This window comes from Balaenoptera acutorostrata, chromosome 2 (assembly GCF_949987535.1).
Source record: "Balaenoptera acutorostrata chromosome 2, mBalAcu1.1, whole genome shotgun sequence".
NCBI classification, from domain to species: Eukaryota; Metazoa; Chordata; class Mammalia; order Artiodactyla; family Balaenopteridae; genus Balaenoptera; species Balaenoptera acutorostrata.
In genome coordinates, this window is record NC_080065.1 from 171,263,832 (window position 1) to 171,288,951 (window position 25,120).

The 25,120-nt window shown below is 40.8% G+C and overlaps 1 protein-coding gene across 5 annotated transcripts; it reads left to right on the plus strand.

Annotated features, from left to right (window-relative positions):
* Positions 1 to 1,114: 1,114 nt before the first annotated feature.
* ZFP62 (ZFP62 zinc finger protein) lies at positions 1,115 to 16,892 on the plus strand. Of its 5 annotated transcripts, XM_057541759.1 has the most exons (4): positions 1,361 to 1,388; positions 9,627 to 9,718; positions 11,387 to 12,229; positions 16,421 to 16,892. In XM_057541759.1, exons 2-4 carry the CDS (start codon positions 9,712 to 9,714, stop codon positions 16,429 to 16,431), a joined length of 861 nt encoding a protein of 286 aa, XP_057397742.1. In that variant the 5' UTR covers positions 1,361 to 1,388; positions 9,627 to 9,711; the 3' UTR covers positions 16,432 to 16,892. The 5 variants fall into 5 exon arrangements, with proteins under 5 accessions (XP_057397741.1, XP_007173540.1, XP_057397742.1 ...); XM_057541758.1 differs by lacking the exons at positions 1,361 to 1,388; positions 16,421 to 16,892 and adding an exon at positions 1,115 to 1,314 and having other exon boundaries at positions 11,387 to 15,603; XM_007173477.2 differs by lacking the exon at positions 16,421 to 16,892 and having other exon boundaries at positions 11,387 to 15,603.
* The last annotated feature ends 8,228 nt before the right edge of the window (positions 16,893 to 25,120 follow it).

The following is a 25,120-nucleotide window of genomic DNA, read 5'->3' on the forward strand; positions in this document are numbered from 1 at the left end:
GAGCTGGGATGAAAATCAGGAAATACGACCCCAAACCTCTCCCTCCCCAATGAATATTCCTTCCATTCATTTCTGCACCCCACATCACCGGCTTGCCAAAGAAACTCAGGGTAGCTTACTCACCTGGGTCTGCCCGCTCTTCCTTTCAGGGCCTACTAGATAGCGCTTAAATCCTCACTTTCTTTCTTGACCTCCATGTCTCATCTCTGAATTTTTTCTGCCGTGAGACAAGAACCTACTCTCCTGTAACAACTACAGCGATAAGTAAAATCCATCCAAGTAACTTGCATATATTGAGCTATTAAAAAATCCATCTTATTAAAAGTTGTGCTTCCAAAGCATTTCACTTTTTGTCTAAGAATTGATAGTAATATTGTGCAATATATATACTTTCATTAATAATTCAGAAAATACTTAACACGAGAAAAAAATTATAAACTTCTAATTTTGTTATGGAAATGCATGCTAGGGTGAACGATAAAACTTAAAGCATAAAACTATTTTACATTAGACTCAAATTCAGTGATGCACATAGAACTAAAATATTTTAGATTAGGATAAAAACCCTGTGAGGGACATAAAGATACAGGTTCAAAGAAAATACCCAAAAAGGTATTCATTCTTAAAGAATGAGAAGCAGTTTGGTTGTTTTTTTTTTAAATGTCAGTATTCACAATGTGCCCTCAAGATGTCTTCTGCAATTACTTAAACTTAAGATAAAAGATATTTAGATGTTACTTTAAAGAAAGGATCGCTTTTCAGTCATTTCAATCTGGGGTTTCAGAAGCCGACAACGGAGGTCACTGCCCCGCTGCCGCCGCTGCAGAGTTGGTGTCAGGTCTGGTCCCTGAGCTGCCCGTCCGGGAGCGCTTCGCTTCGCTCTGAGGTCAGGAGCTCTCCAGCCGCCGCGCCCGCCCCTGTTAAGACCCTCAGGGGCCCCAGTCCCCGCCCTCTCCTCTGCCCTCATTCCTCCCTCCCGGGGTCGCCCACGCAGCCTCACGTTGTAACAAGTTACGTTCAAATACAGCGGTCATCAGGTGTTTATTCTACCGAGCCACTTATTTGCTTTATTGTCTGCCCCACCCCGGAACGTAAAGTCCTTGAAAACTGGAACTTCGTTCAGTTCGCCCCCTGCTCACGCCACAGCGAGCGCCACAACGAGCCACAACGACTTATCTTGATAGTAAAGGAACAATACTCCCTCTGCGCCCAGGCCGTCGCGGAGCACCTCAGGTCACGTGCCCGAAACGGGAACTATCATCGAGTCAGTCCTCCAACCTCCCAGAGAGGACTCGGAAGTGCCCCAGAGCCGGCGTGAGTTTTTCCGGCCGGGCCGTCAGCGCTTTTGTCCCGCCGGCGGCCGGGCTCCCGCGGTGCCCCCAGAGCCAGTACGTGAGTCCGAGGCCGCCCGGGCTCCCGCCCCCGGCCCTAGCCTGCCACGCCCTTCCCTTCTTGGCAGGGTCCTAGCTACCCCTCGGGTCTCGGGCGGGATTCGGGAGGAAGCGCGCCCCTTCCCAACACATACATCAGGAAGCGCGTTCCGGGGAAGTGGAGGGGAGGGAAGATTTCGGGCCGGCCGAGGGGTTTAGGGCGCGCCCCTGGAATATAATAGGCTCCTTGCGCGCCCCACCTCCGGCTGTCCGAGCGGGTCAGGGCCGGGTTGGGGCTGCCCGGTGCGTGCAGAAGGGCTGGGGCCCCGCACCCGTGTTTTTCAACTCTTCGCTGCTGTTTCGAGCGGGAGGGGAACCCTGAAAATTAGTGCTTTAAAATAAGCCCCCGTGGCAATTCAGTTTGGCCCTGGGATTTGAGAGTAAATACAAGCGTTGGAGGGGCCCCTCCCCCCACACCTTTATTTTTCTTTGATGGGGCAGTGATGTTGAGAGACTCTTATCGCAGGTGTGGATCGAGCCGCTGGGAGGCGCTTCTTGGCCTTCGCCCTAGGGGAGCTCACCTGTTTTACAGACAGGGGGATCAGGCTGCCTGTAGCTGCCTCTCACAAGTTGAGAAGGAATTGACTAGGTCCCGGGGAGAAGAAGGTCGAGGAGGCTCCTAGACCTGGGGACAGCCTGTGGGAGCCCAGGCGTGGGGATGTGAATTAGAAATGGGGAATGCCGGGGCTGGGTGTGCTGCTCTAAGACTTTTGGACTAGGAGGCCACCAGGAGTGTTTTCTTTTTGAAAGCACGAGGATTTTTTCTTAAATAAGTTTTTGACTTATTGTAATGTATTCATATGTAATGTATTCATATGGTTCAGATATTAAAAATATGAAAAGATGTCAGTGAAAAGGTTTTCTTCTGCCCAGCCGTCTGCCTAGGCCCAACCCCAGTAGATAACCTACCACATTTGTTAGGTTATTTGAGTGTATCTTCCCAGAGTTTCTTTATGCAAACACTGGCAGATTTGAATGTAGTTAGTTCCTCTTTTTTTTACACAGGTGGTAGGGTACTGTTCAGAGTTCTGCCCCTTGCTTCTTTTGCTAAATCTATGTTAGAGGTCATCGGAACACAAAGAGCTTTTTTTTTAATACATTGCTGTGGTATTGGACTGGACATTGTTTGAATGTTTTGGATGTCCTGTAATTTTTTAGATCTATTCAGGCCATTTGCGTTGTTTCCAGTTTCTTTGTTACATCAAACAATGGCACGTCCAGGGACATTGTACCAGGGCTTATCTGAGCAAGGGTTTTTAAAGAAGGGATTAACAATGATAAAAAAAATTTTGTTTTACATTAACTCTGCCAGTTATTGGTAGATTGTTAAATATGTCAATACATTATTATAATAAGTCATGTAGAGTGTTTAAAGAACAAATTAAACCAAGTAGCTTTTCTCTCCTGAGACCTGTGTTTATGATACTTAGCCTTACAGTAGCCTAATCAACCATCTATTAATGACTGTCTTCAAGCCAGTCTTTGCCCCTTTAGCTTCAGAAAATCTCCTTTGCTTACCTTATTCCTTAGGATGACTAGAAATCTCTTCTCCCCTACCGAGTTTGAGAGTGCTCTATTTCATTTTTTACTTTAAGGAAAAATCACCTTTAATCATAAGGATTAAGCAGTAGAACCAACTTATGTTAACCAATTACAATTCTGATACTCGTAAACTTAATGCAATAACTAAATCACAAATCGTACTCTCTCTCTTTCCATCTGCATATCACTTTTCTCACTTCTTAGTCTCATCTTTCATTTGTCCCATCCTCCCACTTCTGTCTTCTGAGTTGGTAAGCATTTTGCTCTCACATTCCCTCTTATTTTCTCTTTTTCTTTCTCTGGTCACCTCCAAGTCCAGTATAATATCCAAGAACTTAAGACACATAATTCAGATGGTAGATTGATTTGTGGAATATGGTTGGTACTCTGGAAATCCACGGTAGCTGCATTTGTTGCACCTGTTGCTTATTGAAGTCTGTTGTTAAGGCAGGAATTTTCAACCAGAGTGAGCCACAGTTCCTCTCTTGTGAGTTGTCTACTCTCTTGAGAAGTGGCTCCTGACTCTCCTGGGCAGGAATAGTAAGAATTACGGACAGATTCTTACTATCTGCATGTTCTTTTCTAGGCATTGGTGGTAGAATATGAACAGCATGAAGCACACATTTGCCCGGAGGTGTGGGTCATGTGTAATTTGGAAGGAGTGGATGGCTTTCTGTGGCTGAAACTTTTAACTGATGTAACTAGGTTATTGGGATGTAACCAGTTTTCTCTCTGTTGAAAACTGATTAGAGAGGAGTTCCCCATCATCAGCTTTGAGAACTTTTAAGAAATTAAACCTGTCTGTCCCTCTCTCTCTGCAGGAGTTGTGCTTTTGGAGCGATTCCTTTCTTGTGTCATAGGGGACACATGAGCTAGCCACCACATTAGTCTTGATTGGATTATAATAACCTTCTTCTAGACTGCAGGACTCAGTTCTCCCCCTGCCCCCAATCCATTCTCCCATTGCAACTAGTATGAGTGATCTGTATTTCTTTTAATTTTATATATGAAAAAATGTAAACATAACAGGAAAGTAGAATAGTACAGTGAACTCCATACATCCATCACTCAGATTCAACAATTATTAGGATTTGGGTACATTTTTTTCCCTTTTCCCTTTTTCATTTTTCTTTGTTGAAGTATTTTAAAGGAAATTCCAGACATCATGCCATTTTATCCTAGCATACTTTAGTTTAAAAAAAAAAAGATAATGGCCACAATGCCATTATCTTACACCATCCTAAATTAATTCTGATTCCTTGATTTTATCTAACAGGAATTGGTAGACTTCTGGGTCTATGGTCTGTTTTTGTATGACCTGCAAGCTGAGAATGTTTTTTACATTTTTAAAGGGATGTTAAAAAGCAAAGCAGAGAGAAAAAAAGGAAAAGAAAAACAAGTAATAGAGTTGTATGTGGCCAACAAAACCTAAAGTGTCTTATGTCTGGCCCTTTACTTACTCCTGATTTGATCGAATAAGTGATCTTTCAAAATGCATATCCGAGTTTGTCCCTCTTTGCCTAAAACTCCTCAGGATCAAGTCTGGACTCCTTAGTATGATGGGCAGAGCCTGGTGCAGCCCTTATTTTTGCCCACTTATCCAGCTCTGCCTGCCATCTTCTGTTCCAGATGTCCAGAGGGTGGTGGACACCAGCCCCTTTGCACCTGCTCTTCCCTCTGTTAGAACTATTCCTCTCTTCTTGAAGCTCTTCCTAGTTCTTTGAAGCAGAGTCTATCCCTACCCCTTCTTCCCTCATCCATGCCTAGTGTCTGCCATTTTTATTGTGTGTTGGTTGTTTTCCTGCCAGATTCTCATACTAGTTTGCAAGTCCTTATTGGCCAGGACTTGTCTTATCCATCTCTGTGTCCCTAGGACTAGCCCAGTGGCTGGAGAGAAAAGTAGGATATGGATCATTATATAAGTTCGCTAGGCAACACTCAGTCGCAGAGATAACTGAGATACTAGAATGTATCTTCAGTATTGTTTGTAAGGATAACTTAATATTTTGTTATTCTCTTGACTGTCTTTACAATTTAGCAGCTGTCTTAGTCCTTGTGGACTGCTATAACAAAATACCACAGACTAAGTGGCTTATAAACAACAAATTTATTTTACATAGTTCTGGATGCTGGGAAGTCCAAGACCAAGGCCCCAAGGGGTCTCTGTGGTATCTCTTTTCTAAGAACACTAACCCCATTCATGAAGGCTCCACTCTCGTAACCTAAGTATCTCCCACAGACTTCCCACTTCTAATACCATCATTATGTTTTAGTGCTTTTCTGCCTGTGTTTTCGACTGAACTCTTCTTAGTCTTAGTATTGATTAATATGAATTTCATTGCAAACCATCTGTTTTCAGTGAAGCTACACATTTATATTGCTCTGTTTTGATTTGTCATTAAGGGGATTGGATGAACTACAATCAGATGATGGGAAACTCTGCTTCCACCCAAACAGAGGAGGTTAAGCAGGGCTAGAACAGGGAGACTCCTGGAGTCTGCCTAGGTTAGAGAGGTAAACAGTGAAGTATTTGTGATTTCACGTAGACCCGGCCAGTCAGCAGCCAATCAAACAAGGAATCCGAGAGGACATGAAGGGAACTGAGAATTAGCCTGTCAGAGAGAGGGGAAAGGGTCCATCTGGGTCAAGCATTAGTAAGTGTGGTGTCAGCAAGGGGTGAATTAGCATGGCCCCGTTGGTGTTTAGCAAGTCATTCCAGCTGGCCAGATGCGGACGGCTTCAAGCACACTAGGTAGCCTGGGAACACCCACTGGAGAGTGTTCACATGTGCATTTTACAAAATTCTTGACAGTTATTGGAAGAGAATTGGAAAGGGATAAGAACGAAGGTAGGAGACTATGGCAGGAGTTCAGAAGGGAATTTAGGAGGGCTTAAACTAAGGCCCTAGCAGTGGGAATGGAGTGGGGGGTGGCGACATGAGAACTGTGTAGGCAGTGGAATCAGCTGGTCTTACGCGGTCTTTTGGATGTGGAGTGGTGAGGGAAAGAGAAGTGCCCGAGACGGGTGGATATGAGGCTCTATAATTGAAGAGAGGAGTGTGGGCCAGAGATGAGGTTCTACAAGACAGCTTGTAGGAGCCACGCATATATATGGGACTGCCCAGGGAGAGCATGTAGAGTCACAAGAGGAGAGGTTCAAGACAGAACAGGGAGCCAGGAACATCCAAGGGCTAGCGGGGGGGGGGGGGGGGGGGGGGGGGGAGTCAGCACCTGGCCCTGAAGAAGCTAATGCAGCATGGTCCGAGTGGAAGAATTCAGATTAAATAGATGAGACATGAGGGGAGACGGGACATGAAGACCACTTTTCCAAGACACAACTGTGAACAGGAGACAGGATGGCGAAAGCAGTACCTGGAGGGGAAGGTATAGTTGAGAGAATTTTAAATTTACATTTTGACATTTTAAAACTTTTTATTTGGAAATAATTTCAAATATATAGAATAATTTCAAGAGTAAGAATAGTGAAAAAAATACCCTTTACTCATTTAGCTGTGATTAACATTCTACTTCATTTTGTCTTCTCTCTCTTGCTCTTTCATGCATATCTATCCATCTATCTATCTACTTTTTTCCTAAACCATTTGAGGGTAACTTACATACATCATGCATGGCCCTTTATCCCTAAACACTTCAGCGTATATTTATAGGGATATTCTCTTGCATAACTACAGTATAATTGTCAACTTGAATAAATTTAAAGTTGATATTACTTTTGCCTAACTTATCATACATACTCCAGTTTTATCAGTTGGCACGATTATTTTTTATAAAGCTTGTCCCTTCACTACATATCCAGGTGAGGTCAGGTATTGAATTTGTGGTCAAATCTCTGCAGTCTTCTTTCATATGGAACATTTCTATAGCCTTTCTTTGTCTTTTATGAAAATGACATTTTTGAAGAATACAAATAGCTTTTAGTAGAATGTTCTTTATTTTGGATTTATCTGATCTACCTGATGTTTCCTTGTTTCATTTCAGGTAATGCATTCTTATAAGTGATGTGTCCTTCTCAGGGCATCACTTCTGGAAGCACATGATGTTTATCTGCCCCCACTGGCAATATTAACTTAAGACCCCTAGCCAAGACTCTCCACTGTGTAATTACTATTTTACCTCTTGCGGTCTATGGGGGAATATTTTAAGACCATGTATATATCCTGCTCCTTGTCAGAATTTCCCCCTAGATTTAGAATCCATTGATAATTCTCCCCTGATCCAGTCTTTACCTTGATAGTTGCAGAAGGCTGAGTTTTTTCTTGCAACTCTACTACTCCCTCCACATTTTCCAACCGGCCCTGGCATTCTGCTGTCAGCAAGAGGCCTCCCTTTCTCCCCTATTTGTGCCTGTATGGACTCATGAAATCCTATTTTCAATGGCTTACGATTCTTTACATAATTATTATGGAACCTAAATTCGGTGTTGAAGCTGGGTCTTGTGCCCACATTTTTGTTTTGTGTTGTTTTAAGCATCTCCTTATTTGCTGGCATAACAGGATGTCTCAGCTCCTTTTGTACCTATCCTGCCCCCAGCCTGGAATCCTCCTGCTTCCTTTTACTAGGTTATGGTAGTAGAGACCCAGAACAAGGTGCTAGATGTGTGCACGTTAACTCAGGTATTTTTGCTTCTTAGCTATCAGCAGACAGAGCTAGAGAATATATGTACATTTACACACGTATACATACAAATTTAAATACATGTGAATATACACTTATATGATGTGCACATTTATATATAATTTAGAAATCATGAGTTCACACCAGTACCTCCAATTTGTCCACAAAGGGTTCTTTCTTATCTTCCCCTGTTCCATATTTTTATATTCCTTCTTCCTCCAGGAGGGCCCTGGCTCTCAACTAAATCAACACATTTACTCAGTCTCATAATAGATCTAAAATTATTTCTGAATTGCTTTGCCCATTCCACTACAGAAAGCAAACCTGCTAAAAAGGATTGTTTGCAGCTCTTCCCCACTTCTCCCTCCAGCCTTCCCAAGACTGAGAGTATATAGTATAGTCACATACTATGTACCCAAGTGACATGGGTTAGTTCTTTGTTTCTTTTTGTTTCCTTCTTGTTATGGTATTCATGTGAAACACAAATGAGTTAATTTGTTTCTGTTCACTTTCTGGTTTCACTTTACCGTTGTCCAATTTTCTCACTGATTTAATTTTATTCTTTGAATCTGCAGAACATGATCATGCTTCCACGAGTAAAGACTATACAAAAAGCTGTACTCTGAGCGTCTCTCTCCCCTCTCGCTTCTGTTCTGTTCCCCCGCCCTACCCCTTATAGGTAACAGGCTTCACTGTTCTGTGGATTCTCTCATTACTGAAAAGATAAGCAGCTGTATGCTTGTTTTTTAATTTTCTTACGTAGAATGTAGCATATATGCTTTTTTTCACTTTACAACCTATCATGGAAATTGCTTCCTATCAATTTATAGAAATGTTCCTCATTCTTTTTTAGTTCTCCAGGGTGTATATGTGCCATAGTTTATTTAACCAGTCTTCTGTGCTTGGACGTGTAGGTAGTTTTCCAAATTTTGTAATTAAAAATAAGGCTACAATGAATAACTTTGTGCATATATACTTTTGTATTGTTGGAAGTGTATCTTTGGTATGAATTCCTAGATGGGATTTCTCGATTAGAGAATAATGCATACACAGTTGTGTAGATATTGGCAAATTTCCTTCAACGGGGGTTATGCCAGTTTGCATTCCCAGTAATGGATGAGAGTGCCTGTTTTCCCACAGCCTCACCCACAGAGCATATTGTTAAGTTTTTGAATATTTGCCAATCTGATAGATGAGAAAGGGGATCTTTGTATAGTTCTTATTTGCATTTCTCTTATTATGAGTGAAATTGAAAACATGTTTAAGGGCCATTTTAGTTTTTCTTTTTGTGAATTGTCTTCATGTCTTTTGCCCATTTTTCTGTAGGATTTTTAGTCTCTTTTTCTTCAACTTTTAAAAATTCTTTGTATATTAGAGATATTATCACTTATATAAGCACTTATATATGAGGTATGTTGCAAATATTTTCTTCCACCTGTCATATATTTGTTGATTGTGCTTATGGTATTTTTGCCATGCAATTTTACTTTTATTTCTGTATAGTCCAATTTATTAATCTTTTCGTTTATTGCATCTGGATCATAGAAAACTTTCTCTGTACTTAGGTTATGGAGGCATTCACCCATGTTTTCTTCTAGCATTTGTATAGTGTTTTTAATATTTAGAGATCTGCTATGTTTGGAGTTTATTCCTGTGAATGGTGTAAAGAATGGATCTAATTTTATTTTTTTACAAATGGCTTTATACTTGTTCCAACACTATTAAAAAGACCGTTTTTGCCTCAATAATTTGATATACCATCTTTATCATATACTTGATTTCTATGTGTAATTGGAATTATTCTGAATTTTTATTCTATTCTGTTTATTTATATACCAATAGCACACTGTTTTAGTTATAGCAGCCTTTTGGCATATTTAGATATCTAGTATGGTTAGTTCTCCTCCCTTGTAGCTCTTCCTTTTCTTTTTTTCCCCCTGACGAATTTTGTGTGTTTCCCTGGCAGTTTTAGGGGATTAGTTTTATGGCTGTAGAAACTTGAACATCTTTCTCTTTTCAGGGCTGAGGGTGAGTAGAGGTAGAGGGGCCAAGGCCAAAGGGAATGGATGGAGCAAGGTCCCTGATGTGATGGGAGCAGGATTCAGATGAAAGGTGTGTTGCTGTTGATGGTCTGGAATTCCACTGCCCACCCAGTAGCACTCACATTTTAAATGGCATGGACTGCTCTGCCCAAGGTAGTAAAGAAAGGGAGCAAGGAACTAGGTCATGCCAGCATTCCTCAGTGACTTCTAATGATCTCTTACCTAATATTACTTAACAGTCATTTTGTGAAGCTTTCTCAGATGAACCACCCTTTTAAAATGTCTACTGAGTGATTCTTTATTTTATCTTCCTGGTGATATTCTGGGTTACTAGCTCCTCCTTTTCCATAAATTTTAATTCAGAGTCCATCATTCCAATCCCATAAGCATAAGTTGGATCATGAGTGTGATTCTTTATATGTGTCTACTCCAGAGTATATATCTTACTTTTAGTGCCACATATTCACGTATAGTTTCTAAGTAGAACTACAGAGTACCGACCAAGAGGGTCTGATACCCAGGGTAAGAGGGGAAGTCTGAACTTTAACTAAGTCTAATCACAAATGTCTAAATGTCTAAGGTTGGGGAACAACTAGTTTAGAACTGTTTCTTCTGTTCTCAAGAGTCAGTCTTTTAGCAGGTGGATGCTGATGGAGTGCCAGCTGTGTGTAGAGTGCCTTCAGGGGAACAGAGAGTCACTGCCTGGGCCCTAAAATCTGCTTTGAGAAGGGGTTTACCTTTCCTGAGTCCTGTGGTTTATCCTGAGGTTCTAGCCCTGATCCAGTAACCTGACCTTGATTAAATAATAAAATAAATGGTATAGCATATAGAACTACCCAAGTGACCGGCATTGTTCTCCATACCTTATATATGTTATTTAATGTAATACTCACAACAGTTCTGTTGCCCTCATTTTACAGATGAGGAAACTGTGGCATAAAGAGGTTAAATAACTTTCTTGAGGTCATACAGCTAGGTATTTGAACCTAGGCAGTATTATTATCCTTTGCTTGATGGTTTGTGTTTTAGCTTCTGATCTTTGATATGCTCTGACTGCAGTTAGCCTGTTCATAAAGTAGGAGTGAAAGCCTCTGCCTGGCAAGCCATAGTGTGTTCTTCCATATAGAGTTCCTCCCTGACTAACCGCTCTCCAGGGTCAGTGTTTTCCTTGGAAGGGAAATCTAGGAGGGCCACACCAACGACAGGCAGCAGCAGCTTGTTTTCTTTCTCATGTCTGACATGACTGTCCTCATGATTTCATAACCAATTCCCCAATACCTCTACTAATGTACTGATTTAGTTTTGCTTGCCTGCCCTCTGCTGATTATGTCTTCTTAGCTTTTGTTTTATTACTCTTTCAGTCTCCTATTTTTCAGAAATTACTTTTACCCACTGTTTGTTTTTCCAAGACTAGGTGGCATTTTTCAGAAATTGATCAATGTTGCCTTTGGTTCTGTGTGTCATTCCAACCTGTTTCAACTTGCCCTCATACTAAGCTGTTATGCAAGAATAGAAAAGCTCTCTGTTCCATTGACAATCCACGGCTCTAGCATTTTAGCATTAGCTCCACAGGGACAGAAATTTTGGCATGTCCACCACTGTATCCCCAGCAGTTAAAAATGGTACCTATCACACAGCATGTAGTCAATAAACATTTGGTGAGTGAATGAGTGAATTTGGATGTAATTCCTTCAGTTTCTTCTAAAGTGAAGGTATCATTTTCATTTTCTTGGTTTAGTGTCACATTTGAAGACGAGGGGCACTGAGGATGAGGAATCAACTGAAAAGTATGAAAATATTGGAAATGCAGAATCTGTGTGGCCAAAAGTGGAAGGTCTTCACAAGGATCATATGCAGGAATCTAAGGTTGGTGAAACTTGTGATTGGGATAGCAAGGTAGAGAATCAGATGGAAAAGCCTGAGGGAAAAAGAATGAAGGAAGACAAAAGTGGCATCAGGGAAAAGATTGGCAAAACCAAGAATACAGCAAATATAAAGACAGAACAGGAAGATGTGGCATCTGAGAAAAGCTTACATCTGAGCTCAAAACATGTTACACACCAGCCTGTCTGTATAGAACAGAAAAGCAGTGAACAAGGCAAATGTGTGGAGAGCATTAATGGAAACTCTCATCCCAGTCTACAGCAGAAAACCAGTGCTATTAAGAAATCACATAAATGTGATGACTGTGGGAAATCCTTCAAATATAATTCCCGACTTGTTCAACATAAAATTATGCACACTGGTGAAAAACGCTATGAGTGTGATGACTGTGGAGGGACTTTCCGGAGCAGCTCGAGCCTTCGAGTCCACAAGCGGATCCATACTGGGGAGAAGCCGTACAAGTGTGAGGAATGTGGGAAAGCCTACATGTCCTACTCCAGCCTTATAAACCACAAAAGCACCCATTCTGGGGAAAAGAACTGTAAGTGCGATGAGTGTGGAAAATCCTTCAATTATAGCTCTGTTTTGGACCAGCATAAAAGGATCCACACTGGGGAGAAGCCCTATGAATGTGGTGAGTGTGGGAAGGCCTTCAGGAACAGTTCTGGTCTCAGAGTCCACAAAAGGATCCACACAGGTGAGAAGCCCTATGAATGTGACATCTGTGGGAAAACCTTCAGTAATAGCTCTGGCCTTAGAGTCCACAAAAGGATTCACACAGGGGAGAAGCCCTATGAATGTGATGAGTGTGGGAAGGCCTTCATTACTTGCAGAACACTTCTAAATCATAAAAGCATCCACTTTGGAGATAAACCTTATAAATGTGATGAGTGTGAGAAATCGTTTAATTATAGCTCTCTCCTCATTCAGCATAAAGTCATCCACACTGGAGAGAAACCTTATGAATGTGATGAATGTGGGAAGGCCTTCAGGAACAGCTCAGGCCTTATAGTGCATAAAAGGATCCACACAGGAGAGAAACCTTACAAATGTGATGTCTGTGGCAAAGCATTCAGCTATAGCTCAGGCCTTGCAGTCCATAAAAGCATTCACCCTGGGAAGAAAGCCCATGAATGTAAGGAGTGTGGAAAATCATTCAGTTATAACTCACTTCTTCTTCAGCATAAAACGATTCACACTGGAGAGAGACCTTATGTATGTGATGTGTGTGGAAAAACTTTCAGAAACAATTCAGGACTCAAAGTCCACAGGCGGCTTCACACTGGGGAAAAACCATATAAGTGTGATGTGTGTGGAAAAGCCTATATCTCACGCTCTAGCCTTAAAAACCACAAAGGAATCCATCTTGGGGAGAAGCCCTATAAATGTAGTTATTGTGAGAAATCCTTCAATTACAGCTCTGCCCTTGAACAGCATAAAAGGATTCATACAAGGGAGAAACCCTTTGGGTGTGATGAGTGTGGAAAAGCCTTCAGAAATAATTCAGGCCTTAAAGTACATAAACGAATCCACACTGGGGAGAGACCTTACAAATGTGAAGAATGTGGGAAAGCCTACATCTCACTCTCAAGCCTTATAAATCATAAAAGTGTACACCCTGGGGAAAAGCCCTATAAGTGTGATGAGTGTGAAAAAGCCTTCATCACATACCGAACCCTTATAAATCACAAAAAAATTCATCTTGGGGAGAAGCCCTACAAATGCGATGTGTGTGAGAAATCTTTTAATTACACCTCACTCCTTTCTCAACACAGAAGGGTCCACACTAGAGAGAAACCTTATGAATGTGACAGGTGTGAGAAGGTCTTCAGAAACAACTCAAGCCTTAAAGTGCATAAAAGAATCCATACTGGTGAGAAGCCCTATGAATGTGACGTGTGTGGAAAAGCGTACATCTCACACTCAAGCCTTATTAACCATAAAAGTACCCACCCTGGCAAGACACCCTACACATGTGATGAATGTGGAAAAGCTTTTTTCTCAAGCAGAACTCTTATAAGCCATAAAAGAGTCCATCTTGGGGAGAAACCCTTCAAATGTGTTGAGTGTGGGAAATCTTTTAGTTACAGCTCTCTCCTTTCTCAACACAAGAGGATCCATACAGGGGAAAAACCCTATGTGTGCGATAGGTGTGGGAAGGCATTCAGGAACAGCTCAGGCCTCACAGTGCATAGAAGGATCCACACAGGTGAGAAACCCTATAGATGCGATGAGTGTGGGAAGGCATACATTTCACACTCAAGTCTTATCAACCATAAAGGTGTCCACAGTGGGCAGCAGCCGTATAATTGTGAGTGTGGGAAATCCTTCAATTACAGATCAGTCCTTGACCAACACAAAAGGATCCACACTGGAAAGAAGCCATACCAATGTAACGAGTGTGGGAAGGCTTTCAATATCAGATCGAATCTCACCAAGCATAAAAGAACCCATATTGGGGAGGAATCTTTAAATGTGACAAATATGGGAAGTCATAGTAGTGCATCACAGAAGAGAACTCATGAGGGAGGGAATGCTCTGGATGGGACCAGGATGAGCATGTCTCTGTAGGAGGCAGAGCTTACCTAGTATTAGAGAACCCAAATGGAAGAAAAATCTTATGAGTATAAGAGTGTCTGAGGTCCTAGTTCGTACTGGGGATAAGACCTATCAAAGTTATGGAGTATGAGAAAACCTTCAAAATAAGTAGATATTTCTGGACATAAAAAACAGATGAGAAAAAGACTTCAATTAGAAGTCTCATAGTCACCATCAGAAAGTTCATATTTGGGTAAATTATGTGAATAGAAATGTAGGAAATTCAGGTATAGCTTTGAATTCCAGTTATCCATTGGTCAGTGGAAAAGATCCAAGAAGGACCTCCAGTAGGCAAATTGAGGGAGAGGCGGGCTTCAGGGAATATAAATTAATATCATAGTGATCATGAAGAATAACTTTGATTTAACTGATTTGCGGGGAGTGATGACAACTTCTGAAACAAAATTTGGATTTCATTGTAGGAAATGTAAAAAGTGTAGACTTATAAATCTAACAGGAGATAGGAGAGAGTCACTCATAAATAAATTCAAGTTGATTGGACTGTTGTAATGTTGTGATATACATTATTGAATGGGTGAAAGTTTAATATTTTTCAAATGAACCCTCTCAATGAATGATGAATGTGTGATAAGTGAAAACCTCACACGTTAGCTACAAATGAAGAGTTCTACCACGGACAGAAATTCAGCACATTCAATAACTAATGGAACACATCTTCAACATGAATTTGTACACAAAAAGAATTGATTCAGGGATTCCTATGAATAGGAATGATGAGAAGGAGAGCATTTTATTGCAAGAGCTAAAAAGCTAAGTAGCTACCAGTAATGGAGGAATAGGAAATTCATGCTTCTTAACAATCCTGTTAAATGTTTGATTGTGTTATTGTAAAGATTTCATGCACTGCGTGTGTGTATTGTCTGTTGTAAAATGTTGTGAATACTTTATTCAGGGCTCACTCTCGGCCATGAAGAGCCAGATAGTTGTGGCAAGGTAAGGTGAAACTCCAATAAAGGAATTCTTCAAAAGTAAACAGGCTGTGACATACTTTAGGTGGAGTATCATACAGAGAGAGCCATTTGTTTGTCTTATCTTTGGGGGGTAAGTTATACCAGATCCAAACCAAGGAGTGCCCAGGGGACTCATCCCACAGGGCTAGTAGCTCACATTTCATGAGAAATTAGGTTGTGCCTCCACCAGGAGAAGTGCACATTGGATTAATCCTCATACTAGGGCTGGATCATAACCCCTGGGAGTGGACAGGCTGTGTGAGTGATGAGTCACAACATAGAAACAGTTCTCTTGGGAACAGGTAGAATTTAACAAAATATTGTTAACTATGTATAAGACTATCAACTAGGTAACTCAAAGAGTGAAAAGCGAGTCTTCTGAGAATTAAGTAACCTGTCTGAGAATACTCCAGGTGGGGCTTATCAATAGAGACTGAGTTGTAAGTCAGGTCTCCCCGGCTCCAAAATCCACTGTTCACAAGAGAATAGTCTGTGGTCAGATAGTTTTCTGATTCTCTCTAGGATTCCTGTTTCCATACATACAGTTTCCATGCCTCTCTTTAGAAGTATTTCTTTCACTTTGCCTCCAAACAAGGTAAGTTTTGATGGAGGAGGGTGGAGGTGGGGGAGGGATGGTTGTAGAAAAGGGAGAGGGAAAGAGCATTTCTGCCACTTAATTCCACTTTGAAATGTCATGACCACACTTGGTCTTTGTTCTTCTCTACATGCAGCACTGGCAAACCTGACCCTATCCACAGACTTGGATTAGTTTATTCAGCAAATACTTGTTGAGAATCTGCTAGGCGCATCCATTGTCCTAGGTACTAGGAAGCAGGAGTAGATAGAGGAGAGAGACCACAGCAAAGCCACCCTAATGGTTGCTGAACTAAACTGGGGGCTTTCCAAGGAAAGTGCCTTCCACCTACTGGGAAGGGAGGCACCGATGACATCTGAGCAGGATGTTGAGTTGGGTCCTTCTAAGAGAAGAATGGGAAAAATAGGATGGCCTGATCAAAGGGAGCATTGGAAATGCTCATGCATTGTCCAGAGTGGCCAGTCCCTGGCAGTTCTGGTGTATAGTGGGCAGAAAGGAAAGAGGCCATGGAGTATTGATTCCCAGTAGTCACTGAGCATCGACCAATCTTTTCATTGGCTGAATATAGGGCCAGCTCTAACTGTTTTAGATGATCAGGTTACTTAAGGTTTCCATGTGGCCAGGGCTGTTGGTGTGCCTGTGGCTTGAAGTCCCCAATCCCCTCACATACACACATCTACATGAGCTCCACCTGGACCTAATGCATCACCTACTTTTGAAAAAGACACAGGTTAAATAACAAGGGAGAAGACAGCTACCACAGGAATGGGGATTCTGAGTGCCCCAGCTCACTGAGCACCAGGATATGTTCCTACTACAGCCTCCATTGACTTGGACACATGGAAAATGGGCCCACGGTCTACCTAGGGCCAGATATGTGCTGCTTGGACTGATCCCAGATGAGGAGGGGTCTTCAGGTCTCCAGCCACTCCAGGCAGACTGTGAAGAACAGATCCAGTGAGCTGGTGCAGCTGCACCTGTTCAAGCCCACCTCAGGACCTGAGCTGGTTTAGGGACCACCAGCCACCACCACCTCCCAGAGGACGTCTGACATGCAAGAAGAAAAAGTAAAATTGCCAAGGTGTAGGTAAATTGAAACGCTGTTTTTTAAAATGCCATGTCTAATTCTCAAGGCTAAAAGATAAATAGAATTGGAATATTGGACAATAGGTAAATTGGAAGCTGGGACATCTGTGTGAAAGCAGGCTAAAGTGCTTGTATTATTTAGGAGGAGGGTGAAGATGCTGTTTAACTCTAGATTTTATTGAGTTAAATATGGTAAAATGTCATGGGCAAGCACTAAAAGGATAGAAATAAAGTATATAAATCTAAAAATCTGGACTGGAAAATCTCAAAGTCTAGAAAAGAAAAAATGATATTGAAAAGGTGAGACAGTACTTTGTTTCTGGTGAAGGTAGTCTAGGTTCTTTGGATCAGTTTCCCACCAAAAACATTGGAAAAGACAGTTTTGGGTTTTTTTTTTTAATTAATTTATTTATTTATTTTTGGCTGTGTTGGGTCTGCGTTTCTGTGTGCGGGCTTTCTCCAGTTGCGGAGAGCGGGGGCCACTCTTCATTGCGGTGCGCGGGCCTCTCACCGTCGCGGCCTCTCCCGCTGCAGAGCACAGGCTCCAGATGCACAGGCTCAGTAGTTGTGGCTCACGGGCTTAGTTGCTCCAGGGCATGTGGGATCTTCCCAGACCAGGGCTCGAACCCGTGTCCCCTGCATTGGCAGGCAGATTCTTAACCACTGCACCACCAGGGAAGCCCAAAAAGGCAGTTTTTTAAAATGCAGGTGGTGTGCCCTCCCTTCCCCTTAAAAGAGCATGGAGGCTGAAAAGACTGCAGTTTAAACAGGTAGGGCTGTTTTAAGATGGGACCTCGTCATCAGAGGTGAACACCAAAGCAGCTTAGGCTGCAGACTTTGCTGATGATGCCGAGTTAGGCACCACTTCACCAGCCCCAGAGAGTGAGAGAGAGAGAAGGATGATAGGGCCAGGTTCACCCAAGGTGATGAATGTTATAGATGACTTTTCTAAAGTTAAACTGGGTTCCCAAAGTACTACACCCTCAGGACAAGAAAAACCAAATCTAGACCCATCCCCCTCCCTACCCCCAGGGTACTTTAGATACTGACCTCGTTACTGAGCATAGCAATAGGATTGAAGAAAAAGAGAAAAGAGAACATCCTGACAAATTGTGGTCCCTGACCAAACCTTACAACCCAGGTAAACACAACCTGAGGCCTGGCAGAAGCAAATAAAACTTCTTCAGAAGAGGACTCCTTCAATTTAGACCTCAGGTAACATAATTTTTCAGAGGAAATAGTCAGCAAACAGTCAAAGATAATCAGGCATATAAGGAAAAAAGGCAACATGACTGGAAACCAGCAGAAAAACAGACCCACATAAAAGTCACATTAGAATTATTGGGTGCGTTTGTGAAAACGACTGCTTAAAATATTTAAAGATGTATTTGGCAACAGATTGTGAAACAGTAGGAATGAGAATTGGTGAGCCGAAAGATAGGTTTGAAGTAGTTATCCAGAATGCAGCATGGAGATAGAGAAATACGGGAAAACACAGAAAGATGGGATGGTCTCACTAGGAAGTTTTAACATATATTTAACCACAGTCTTAGAAGGCAAAGACGGAAGAAAAGGGACAAAGGTAATTGGGCTGAGGATATTCCAGAACTGATGAAAAATAACAGGTCTATAGATTTAAAAGCTGAAAGAATACAAATTAGGATAAATTTACAAAGTCATATCTATGTGCATCATAGTGCAACTGCAGGAAATCAAAGAAAAAAATTAACAGCCAAAGATTTAAAAATTACCTTCAAAGGAACAGACTTCTCAACAGCAACAATGGAAACCAAATGAGTGGAATGAAAATGTCAGTATAAAGGTAGAAAATAACTGTCAACCTAGAATTTTATACCAGATGAAGATATCTGTTATGAATGAGGACAAAATAATCACATTTTAAGACAATTTGTTTCGTTCATTCCCTGCTGACCCTCACTAAAGGAAATTTTAAAGAATGCACTTTAATATAGAAGGAAACTGATCCCAGGTGGGGTTTTGAGATGCAAAAAGAAATGAAGAGAAAAACAGGTGAGCAAATGTAACATTTTATACCAAACAATAAAAATGTAGAGTTGTTAAGATAGGCTTAAAATACCAGACAAGACTGATAAGTAAGTCAAGAGAGAGTAAAAAGGATGGAGGTATTAGGGTGAAGGTTTTGGTTACTCTCGTGAATATTGTAAAATCTAGAGGAATCATAAAAATACAACATTTGATTCCAATACTAGTAGAAAATTTTAAGCAAAGAGGTAAATTTAAAAAGAGGGGTGAGACCAAAAAAAGATGGTAAATCTTCCCAAAAATACCAATATTTACATTTAATTTAATTTCACTAAATGACAAAGATTGTCAGTGTCTGTTCGGGCTGCTATAACAAAGTACCACAGACTGTGTGGCTTTTAAACCACAAAAATGTAATTCTCAAGTTTTGGAGGCTGGAAGTCCAGAGTGATTGGAGATCCACATTGTTGGGTGAAGGCTTTCTTCAGGGTTGCAGACTTCTTGTTGCATCCTCCCATGGCAGAAGGGGCTGGGGAGTCATGTGGGGTCTCTTATAAGAACACTAGTCCCGGGGCTTCCCTGGTGGTGCAGTGGTTGAGAATCCGCCTGCCAATGTAGGGGACACGGGTTCGAGCCCTGGTCTGGGAAGATCCCACATGCCGCGGAGCGGCTGGGCCCGTGAGCCATAATTACTGAGCCTGCGCGTCTGGAGCCTGTGCTCCGCAGCAAGAGAGGCCGCGATAGTAAGAGGCCCGCGCACCGCGATGAAGAGTGGCCCCCGCTTGCCGCAACTAGAGAAAGCCCTCGCACAGAAACGAAGACCCACCACAGCCATAAAAAAAAAAAAACACACACTAGTCCCATTCATGAGGGCCCCACCCTGATGACCTAATCACCCCCAAAGGCCCCCCACCTCCTAACACCATTACACTGTGTATTAGGATTCCAACCTGTGAATTTGGGGGAAACACAAACATATAGACCCTAGCACATAGGGTGAAAGTACAAAACCCCACTATGTTGCTGCTTACAAAAGACTCAAATATAAGGACACAAAGTCCGAAAGTAAAAGAATGGAAAGAAGTTATATGAAGCCAATAGAAAACTGGTGTAGCTCTACTAATATTAGATGGAACAGAGACTTCAAGGCACAAACCATTCCTAGAAATAAAGGGAGGTGTTATATTAAGACAGAAGTTTCAGGGAAGAAAAAACACTGGGAAGATAGAACAGTTATAAGTTAGTATCTACCTAATAAATATGCAGAACTCAAAGGAGAAATATAAAATCCACAATCATGATGAGAGATTTTTTTTTCGCCTCTCTTTAGTTAATAGGACAAGCAGACTAAAAATTGGTAGAGACACAGATTTAAACAATAAGATTAACAAACATTCTAACGCATATGCATGGAACATTACACCAGTGTATCAAGGATGCATATTTTTTGTCAAGAACACATGAAACATTTTCAAAAATTGATCTACACAATGGCATGTGTCAATTATATTCCAATAAAGCTGGGGGTGGGGTGGGGTTGACATATATGCTGGACCATAAAGTAAATCTCAACAAAATTTGAATAATTGAAATTAAATTAGAAAGTAATAATAAAAAATACCTAGAACATGTCTATTATATTCAGAAATTTACAAATACACTTTAAAATCATGGTTCAAAGAAGAAAGTATTTTCAACTGAATGACAATGAAAATACTACATATCAAAACCAGAGGGATATTGCTTAGGCAGTGCTTAGAGAGAAAGTTACAGCCTAGAAAGATAGTTCAGAAAATCAGAAAACCTGGTAATCACCAAAGCAACATCTCAAAAAGTAGAACAATCAAAATAAATCCTAACAAAAGGTAAAATAAGGAAGTAATAAAGAGCAGAAAAAAACAAAATAGAAAAATGTAGAGAACAGAGCCAAATGTCTGTTTCAAATCTGGTGAGACTGATGAAGAAAAAAAGAGAAAGCGTGAATAACCAAAGTCAGGAATAAAAGGGGGGAATGCAGAGAACTGTAAATTTTTCTTCTCTGAACATACACTGACCTCCTTGCTCTCTGCTATTCTGAGAGAATAGCTCACTCCTAAATTCCTGAGTCAACCATTCCGGGAACAGGATGTAACAGGCACAATGAGCCAAATCAGGAAGAAAAACTAATTTCTGTAAGATTGCAATACCGACCTGACCAAAACCCACCAAAATCGCAGTGTTCAGTGCTGCTTTTGTTTCTTTCCCCTATAAAACCGCTTTCATTCCTCAAGTTTGACGAGACATTCCCTTTAAAATTACCTGTTGCAACAGTTTGAATAAATTCCCTTTTAGTTGAAGTCTCAGCGAATTTCTAAAGTTTTATGTTACAAATGCTACAGACATTAAAACAATAAGATGTTATGTCACAATTTTTTGCCAATAAATTAGAAATTTTATGTGAACTGAGAAAATTCCTAGGGAGGAGAAAAACTTAACCAAAACTTACTAAAGGTCTCACAGCTTATGGATTTGGGGAGTGTGGCAAAGACTCTGAAACGAGTTCAGTTTGTATGGAATTCACAGGAGGAGCAAGCGGAGGGAGGAGCAATAAAACAGGAAGGGAAAACCTTAATAAACAGTGAGTTTAGAAAAGGCTTCCATAGGAGTGTGCTCTCTATTTCTAGCAAATTTGTCGGAAAGTGAAAGCCTGAAAAATAATTTCATCTTGGTTTATGTACAGAGACACTAAGGGTGAAATGGTACTGAATACCAGTCATGCAATGCAAGGAACTTTTCCCTCATGAGATTCAAAACTGAGAAATGGTCACCTGAGGATCAGTTAGCTGAGGACAGACAGTGGGGACGTGAAGTCTGCATCAGGAACTTAAGGTTTCCCAGGGAATTCCCTGGGAGGTCTCTCCATGCCTCTTCCCCAGATTCAGCTGAGGGCCCCGGCTGGAGACATGCAGAAGGAAGTCAGAATACTTAACTCGATTCTTCTTTCCATTGAGTGTTCCCATTTAGACCTGGCAGTTCTTCTCAGGCTATGAATAGTATCAGTTATACTCAGGAAGGAGTTTATGTGAATCCCATGTAGAGAGGTGACAAAGTGTAGTAGCCAAGAGAACAGTCTTTCCGCCATGAAGCCTGGGTTCAAATAAGGACTCTTTCACTTATTCCCGGATGACTTTAGACAAGTAACTAAACCCTCTGTTTTTTGCTTGTGTGTCCTCATCTACCTCTTGTTGGGATAATAATAGTAACAACCTCAGAGGTTGTAATGAAGGTTGGAAAAGTTAGTGTTATTAGAGCCCTTAGAAGTGTGCCTGGACTGAGAAGCATTTGTAGAAGGGTGTGGGAAGTAAGTCTGGCAGTGTGGTGGCGCCTGTCCAAGGACTCGAACATCTGGACACTCAGGCAATGGAATGTAGGCCCTTCCTCAAGCCAAGAAAGTCCTCCAAGGACCACCCTACACAGTATTTGAGAAAAAAAATTTTCTTGCATAAGTTTACTCAGTGGTATCTTGCTTCTAAGCAAGCAATCCACTGTTTCTAAGCAAACATGCTTTGTCTTTTTTATTCTGGAAAGGGGTCAACAGGAGGAGCCTCCAGCTCTAGTCCAGTGATTAAGAGTATGGGTGGGTCAAGGGCTGCTTCACACTTTCCTTGCTGGCTAGGCAGCCTGCCCACTCATGTTGTGCACATTTTGCTCCCCACTTCCTCCCCACCTCTATGTTTTCTTGGCAATAGATGTGCTGGCGATTACTGAAGTAAGGGTTGGTGAGAGCCAGGCTTCCACCATCTTAACCATGGGGTAAGTGTTCCTTAAGTTCTCAAAGAATAAAAGGAGGCCCTGGGATGGGCAGGAGAAGTTCCTCTGGTCTTGGATGCAAACCTTAGGGCCAGTATTTCAGTGAATGCAATGATTATGTCTATAATTTCCCCATCTGTAAAATGAGGGAAAAGACCCAACTCACAAGGTTGCTTTGAGGATTAATGAAAAAGCACTTGGTATTTTTGTAAAACTTCATACGAACAATATTGTCAAGTTGACTAATGATCTATCCCATTTTTTTAAAGTTAAAGGAAGGTAATAATGAAGATGAGAGCAAAAATCAATGAAACAGAAAGCAACACAACAGAGAGGATCAAAAGTCAAGGTTGGTACTTTAAAAAGAGAATTAAAATTCATAGACCTCTGGTGTGATAAGAAAGAACAGAAAGCACAGATAATTACAACAGATCCCATAGGTTATTTAGAAGTATATTTTTAATTTCTAAACATATAGGGACTTTTTAGTTATATTTTTTGTTATAACAGTGTGGTCAGAAATCATACTCTATATGATTGCTGTCCACTGAAGTTTGTTGAGATTTGTTTATGGCCCAGCATGTATTTGACCTTAGTGAAGGTTCCACGGGCAATGGAAAAGAACATGTGTTCTGCAAATGCTGGGTGCAGTCACCTAGATAAAGACATTAGATCAATTTTGTAATGTATTGTTCAGATCTTCTCTGCTCCTTATGAATTTTTATCTGCTTGTTCTATTGATTAATGAGATAATTGTTGAGTTATCCATTTCTATTTATAGTTCTGTGAATTTTGCTTTATATATTTGAAGTCATGTTATTAGGTGCATGCAAATACAGAATTTTTATATCTTCCTGGTGTATTGAAACTTTAAGAAGTAAAACTCTGTCTGTAGTAATGCCTTTGGCTTATTTAGGCTATTTTTTTTTTCTGGTATTAATAACATCAGCTTCTTTTGATTATTGTTACCTGGCATAGCTCTTTCCATCCTTTCACTTTCAACCTTTCTGTGTCCTTATTTTAAATGTGCCTCTTGGAAATAGCATATAGTTGTTGTTGTTTTAAGTTTGATAACTTTTTTTAACAAGAGCATTAGGTCTTTAGTATACAACTTCTGTTATGTTTTGGTTTTAATCTTATTCACTGATTTTATTTATCCCACATAATCTTAAGTCCTGTTATCTCTTTTCTTGCTTTCTTTCAGGTTGGATTAGAATTATTCTATTAGAATTCTATCACAATTATTCTGTTATTCTATTTTTTCCTCTGTTGATTTGGAAGTTGTACACTTTTTCTGTTCTTTTAATGGGCAAGGAATTAAAAGATCCATTCTTGACTTATCAAAGCCTAGTGATAATTGATACTCTCATCTTCATCCTAGACAATGCAAGGATCTTAGAATACTTTAACTATTTATCTCATCTTATATGCTATTGTTTTTGTGAATTTTAATTATGTATGTATAAATGTATAGATATGTATTAAAATACATTATTATTATTTTCTACACCAAATATTTATTTAGATTTATCCATGTATTTACTGTTATAATTACTTTCCATTGCTCTTCATTCTTCTCTCCCTCCCTAACCTTCCTTGTGCGGTCATTTTCCTTGTGTCTGAAAAACATTCTTTAGAACGTTCTGTCCTGTTAGAGGTAGAACCTTCCAACTTTTGTTTGCCTAAAAACAGCTTATTCCACTTTTGTTCTTTTTTTTTTTTTTTTGGAATTGAATAATGCCATTTATTATTTTTTTTTATTAATTAATTTGGCTGTGTTGGGTCTTAGTTGTGGCATGCAGGATCTTTCGTTGTGGCACACGGGCTTCTCTCTAGTTGTGCCACATGGGCTCCAGAGCATGCTAGCTCAGCAGTTGTTGCACGCGGGCTTAGTTGCCCTGCATCATGTGGGATCTTAGTTACCCAACCAGGGATCGAACCCACGTCCCCTGCATTGGAAGGCAGATTCTTAACCACTGGACCACCAAGGAAGCCCCCCACCTTCGTTCTTAACAGATATTTTTTCTAGGAATAGAATTCTAGGTTGAGCATCACATTCTTTTGTCACATTGGAGGCATCAAGCCACCAATTTCTGACTTCTGCTCTAGCTGGTGAGCAGTCAGCTGTTCATCTGCCTGTTTAATATGTTCTATTGTTAATGGCTTCTTTAAGATTTTTTCTCTGTCTTTAGTTTATTCCAGTTTTACTATGATATGTTTAGGTGTGGATTACCTTTTTAGTAAGTAATCCTGCTTGGGATTCTTAGGGCTGTTAAATTTGTAGATATGTATCTTTCTTCAGTTTTGGTAAATTTTCAGCCATTGTGTGCTTGAATATTAGTTCTATACCATTATCTTTCTCTTTCCTTCTGGGACTCCAAATAAAGGTATGTTAGACCTTCTCACTGTATCTCTTATGCCTCTTAATCTCTCATTTCCATCCCTTTGTCCCCTCACTCCCTACCCAGGCTTCATTCTGGATATAACTTATCTTCCAGTTCACTGTATAATCTGCTATTAAATATATACTCTATTTTTCAGTTAT